The sequence below is a fragment of the Mustela nigripes genome, chromosome 5 (genome assembly GCF_022355385.1).
Source record: "Mustela nigripes isolate SB6536 chromosome 5, MUSNIG.SB6536, whole genome shotgun sequence".
Classification (NCBI taxonomy): Eukaryota; Metazoa; Chordata; class Mammalia; order Carnivora; family Mustelidae; genus Mustela; species Mustela nigripes.
In genome coordinates, this window is record NC_081561.1 from 97,804,877 (window position 1) to 97,810,876 (window position 6,000).

Consider the following 6,000-nt stretch of genomic DNA (forward strand, 5'->3'; position numbering starts at 1 on the left):
GAACAGAAATGAGCAGATTGTCTACCAGCCACTGAAATCTTGAGAAGATTAATTAAAATGTGCTTGAGCTTTTATTAAAAAAAAAAGGATATTTAAACTAAAGGACTGTTAATATGATAGCTACGTACAAAGTGTTTTGATCAGGTCTGAACTGACTAAAATGGTTGGTAATAGTGCCCTTGGGTTTCAGAGTTGGGCTTAATTAAATGTAACTTTTGTTTCTTCATAAATGAAGCAGGAATCTTAAGACAGACAAATTAGCCCTACATATGTTATTTCTATATAAAGTTAAAGTATTTCTGATGTGGAAAGTTTTCATTAGTTTCAAGGTCCTGAATTTTCTCCACAAAATTTCTTTTGGTGTAGTTTCCTTTAATTTTTCTCCTAGGAGAGCAATTATGAAAATAGATGCTTGTTGCAGTGAGTGAGGGGACTAAAGATGGCTGAATGAAGAAAACCAAGTTGGGATGAATTAAGATGACTTTACAAAGGCACATGGAAAGACATTGTTTCCGGGGACTTGGGTGGCTCAGTTGGTTAAGGGGCTGCCTTTGGCTCAGATCATGATCCCTGTGTCCTCAGACTGGGTTCATCAAGCTCCCTGCTCAGCGGGGAGTCTGCTTCTTCCTCTGCTCCACCCCTCCTCCCCCCCCCCCCACTGCTCTTTCTTGTTCCTCTCTCTCTCAAATAAATAAATAAAATCTTTTTAAAAAGACATTGTTTCCTGAAGAATGACTGTCGATGGGAGAATATTTATCTCCTGAATACAACCATATGCTTAGAAGCATTTGTAACGTTCTGTAGCTCCTTCTTATTCTTCCCACATTCACTGTGGCCAGAGGGGAGTGCAGCAATGAGAGTACATTCTCAATAAATAATTATAGTGATGCATGTAGTTCACACTTGACAATGGCATTTCCATATATGAATTCCCATTACCATGACTATGCCAGTCAACCATATCGACTCATTGTAGGATAAGCTTTGGCATGCTGGTTACCTTGGTCCACAGCACCTTCTTTCCTTATTAAAATGGTTCCATCAGACTTGGTGCTTCTGATTTGTGCCATTGAAATGCCAGTGACACTGTCTCTTACTCTCAGTGAGCTCAGACCCAACGGTTGCTAAAAACTGTCCACTTTGGAAGGCTGAAACTCACAGGGTGGTCAGAGACTTTCCTTCCTTTCAACAAGCTGCTCTGTGGTATTCCAAAGATTGGTATAACCGATTCCCTCCCGCGACTGCAGAAGTGTCTTTCACACCCTGAAGTAAGAGGCAGCAGTGTGGATGGAGACCTCAGGCACCCTGGAGGCAGATACTGCACAATATAGCAATGATGTCAGAACTTCTACTGTGGTCATTACCACATATATGCTGAATTAGAATATAAGCCTAGAAACCATTGTGGGGGGAAGAAAACCCAAACCTTTGTTGCCTTAGATAGATTATTTTAAAACATCATAAAATCTGCTGTGAACATGACTGTGGAAACAAAGGTATATAGGATCTGAATTTCCAGAGACAATTAGCATGCAAACACAGTGTATATTTAAGGAGGCTGCCCACTCATGATTGATATAAATGGCCAAGAAAGCAGCAGGTCTTGTCAGTGCTGCCTAATTAGTTCACACATGTAATCGTCCTTTAGTGTGATCATTGATAAAGGTATAGAGGGGCCACAAGGCAGAATTTGCTTTTTATTTTTAAAGTAAGTATTTAATCTAACAAATGGCTTCAGGTGTGCTGCCAGAGTCTGCAAGGTTGAACACAAAGTGTCTTCAATTTACACAGCTTTGATGATAAGGCCATCTTCTCAGATATAACTGAACAGAAAGTCCGCCTTGAACTTTTTGAATTATACTGTCCTGAGACTATAGCAGAGATGAACAAAGTCTAGAAGCTTCAAAGTTAATGTGACTGTCATTGGGCAGCCATCTCAGACCTAAAAATGAAACCATGTTTTCTGTTAATGGAGCCACAGTGAGAGAAAAAACTTCCTGGGTAATTTTATGAAATGCGAACATATCCCAGTAGTAAAGGCTTAGCAAGAAGTAGAGTGTCTTCAAATGCAAATTTTTCTGACACTTCATAGCTATAAAAATAATTACCATACCTTGGTAACTTTAACTTAAAGGTTTCATTTAGTATACAACCAACTGTAATGCAAAAGGCACATACTCTGATAAACACTATTTCCATTTTAGGACTTGCCAAGGGTAGACTTTTTTCTCTCCTCTTACTCCACACATTGTGATGTCATAAGCAATTAGATGAAATTATTTATGTGAAATGAAAGGGTAAAAGCGTAAAGCAGTACTGTGCATATCAGATGCAACTAGCATCCCCACTATGAATCTGAGAGGAGCCTTGGTAAGTGACTGTTCTTCGAAATTATCAAACTGTCCTGTTGTGTAAACAGTTTTATTTAATAAATGTTTTGCAGCCAAAAGTGTTTCGCTTTACATATCAATGGAAAAAGTACATTTAGAATTGAAAAGCTTAAAGGAAAACTTTGAAAGTATTGGCATGTCTTTAAGTTTCTTAATACTCTGCGTCTAGTGCAGTATTGGGTAGCTGGTAAACACTGTGGAATTGAATCGGGAAAAGTCACCTTAAGGCATAGGAAAACTTTTGAGAAGCAAATTGGCAAATATGAATCATATACCATAAAGCTGTTTATGCTTCTTTGTCCCAATAATTTTACTTTAGTGAACTTATGAGAAGAATCTTAAATACTAAGAGAGGCTATAGCTAAGGATATTAATTGCAATGGTATTCATAATAACAGTATAATTAGGAAAAACTATTTCTCTTTTGTTCAGTATTATGTAAAGCAAATCATGACATATCAACTGAAAGGAACATTATACAGCCAAAAAATGATACTTGTCAAAACTAGGTTGCAATTTAGAACATTCATCTAATATAACAGAAGTATAAAAACCCTGACATAAAATTGTGCTGTAGAACTGCAATCATGTAAAAATTAAGTAACTGTACATAGAAGGAAGACTGAGAAAACATATGAAGGTGCTACGTAGACTGTATTTGAGTGGAAGTGCAGCTTTTTTCAAACCTTTTTTGATTTTTTAAGTAATCTATAATTTTTAAACAAGAAACTTTTGAATTTGTGCTCTCAGTTGTTATGCTTAACAGCTAGTTATATTAAATTGAACTCTTCTCACTCCCCAAACCATTTTTTATGTAAATATACTCACGATGGTTAATTAGACACAAACGGAAAACCAGTCTAGCTCTAGTACATAAATTCTAATTAATGTAGACCTCAGTAATTGGAGATTAACAGAAGTTTGCAGATCTCAGATTCTTGTAGAATAAAAAGTCCCTGATGAGTAAAATATTAGGATGTTTTATTACACAGTTAATCCTACTTTGTTTTGTAGAAATTGGCATATAATAAATTATGCTTTTTGGTGAGCTTATTTAACTTTCTGTAAGTGATTATGCTATTTGTAATTGTAATGTTTGATATACAATGTACAAAAATAGCAAAAACAGTTAAATAATTTAACACAATTATTTAAACAACAACAAAAACAAACCCAAAGCTGAATTACCTAGTCAAGTATATAAAATAGACAGTATGCTTGCTCAGCAGATTAAGCTCAAAATACATGGGAATCCATGCTCTGTTTCTAGTTAAAATGTTTTCATAAATGTAAACATTTATATATAATTGACATTGAAAGGAAAGGTAAGTAAACTTTTGTTTCGCCCACCATCACTTATATGTTGAAAAACATAAAAGGAATTTTTATATAATCTTTTCTAGAAAATTAATGCAACCTCTAAATGCAACCACTAAAAAGTTAATAACTGATGGGATCAGTTATTTTGGTTCTTAAAATGCAACAAATCTTTGTTTTATTTACTCTGGACATTTTCAATCTAATACTTCAATTAAAATGTTAATTTTCTGAGGCTGTGTCATCCTTATGTAAGAACCAAACATTGATTTCAAATGTCTTAAAAAGCCTGAATATGTTATAATGACAGGGTTTACTGTTAAAAAAAAACAAAACAAAACAAAAAGAAAGTGATGCTTTCTTCAACAGGTTTTAAAAACCTACATTATTTTTCTTCAATATGACTGTTTAGTTGCTTGCTTTAATTTTAAATTTATTTGAAGATTTTTCATAAGAACATTCACTGCCTCATTCTTTTATGGATATAACTTTTGAGTTTGTCACCATCATGAATTCTGAAGACAAAGCTCATTAGCTATTTTTTAAGGAAAATCAACTCATGATTTAACTGTGAAAAAGTAAGAAATACATTTTTTTGTCTGATCATAGCTTAAAACACTAGTTTCAAAAAAATATTAGTTTCAATTTAAAAATTTTATTTGTCAATTTTAAGAGATAAATGGAATGGTTTCATGGATCTACTATTGTAATTGATATTAGTAATATGAATTTGTATTCAATGTCTTATAAAAGCAAAAATGGTTTATTTATCTCTATTTTGTTAACACAAATTGCACTTAAAATTATACAGCAAATAAATATTCAATTGAGTGAAAATCATTTCTGACAATCATTCAATCAATTAAGCAATATAATTCAGGGCCTACTATATCCCTCTGAGGCACTGTGTTGACTTTCTTCTTTTCGAATGCTCACTTCTGCAAATATATTTTATAGATAAGCAAAATTTAAAAATAAATATTTAAATAACTTACCTTTGGTTCCTTGAACTTGGAGAAGAATCCAAAGAAGAAAAATAGCCCTTCTAGTTTCCAAATACATTCTGGCTTTTGTGCATTGGTAATTCTGGTAACAATCACAGAACAGTCCCAAATCTCATAAAAAAATAAATAAATAAAATGACAGAAATAGGAAAAATAATTAAATATTGATGCTAACTGAGTGAGAATAACCTTCTTGGTTTACCTTTATAAGGGTGCTAATTTATGAAGAACAGGAAGCAGTGTCTGTTTCTGGAATAATCTGCTTATCTTCCCCTCAGGAGTAATCTCTGCTTAAGGGCCAGCTGGAGGAACCTTTATCTCATTAACCTTCTGGAGAAGCATCTGTCAGCCTAGCTCCAGGACCCTGAATGCCATTATAAACAAGTGTCCACAGGCAGAAGAAATGCTTTTTTCTTAGTTATTCACCTGTTACAGTGACACATAGAGCCAGGGGGAAGTCCTGCCAAACGCAGAAGAAGGCTGACAGTTTAGGGTCAAATGTTTTCCAAAATGACATACTCAAGGAATACCCATTGAAAGAGCTTAACTGCTATCCCTGAAGTGTATGTAGTTTTTCACTATATTGGTCTCCTGAGACAGCAATGTTGTTTCCATTCTCAGAAATGCACTGCTTTGTAAATAGCTTTCTTTCTGGCATTACATGCAGATCACTTTTTTGGTTCAAGTTTGATTTTAATTTCTTAAAATCTGTTTTTCACAGATAGTGTTTAAGAAGTTAGTTTGTAAAAAGTAATGGTGCTATTCCTCCATTCAAGGGAAACCAATTTTAAGTTTCTAAGCTGACTCTAGTATTTTCCTTTGTACTTCTAACCTAGTATGCTGCTTCTATTACTATTTTTTTTGTTTTCACTTTCAGGCATTATCAAATAATAGATCATTCCCCACTCTCCCTAAACACGTAATCATCCTTCTACACACCTCAGCATTATTGTACTTTCCATTTATTGAATTTTCAAGTTATATTTCTGTGACAGTATACATGTTACATACAGCTGAGCCATGGTGTATTCTGTAATTACTAACATGTACCGAGCTCTTACATTGTGGTAGACCACTGCTCTTAGACATTTCCATAGTTTATCCATATATTCCTTAATACAATGTTATGAGGGGTATATTATTATTAGGATCTGTTTTATATTTGAGGAAGCTAAGGTGTACCTGGCAGAGCCAGTATATGAACCCAGAGTCTGGTTTCAGAACATATACTTTAATTATTGTCCCCATGATGCTTTTTGCAATTGTCTCACACTTTTCCCCTTAGATTT

General features: G+C 34.2%; 1 protein-coding gene across 2 annotated transcripts in view; it reads right to left on the minus strand.

Annotated features, from left to right (window-relative positions):
• IMPG1 (interphotoreceptor matrix proteoglycan 1) overlaps positions 1 to 4,769 on the minus strand; it is a 131,650-nt gene extending 126,881 nt beyond the window's left edge. For both annotated transcript variants that reach the window (XM_059400962.1, XM_059400961.1), the window contains exon 1: positions 4,703 to 4,769. In XM_059400962.1, coding sequence (XP_059256945.1) covers positions 4,703 to 4,769 — 67 coding nt within the window. The remainder of the gene's footprint in view (positions 1 to 4,702) is intronic.
• Positions 4,770 to 6,000: the final 1,231 nt, after the last annotated feature.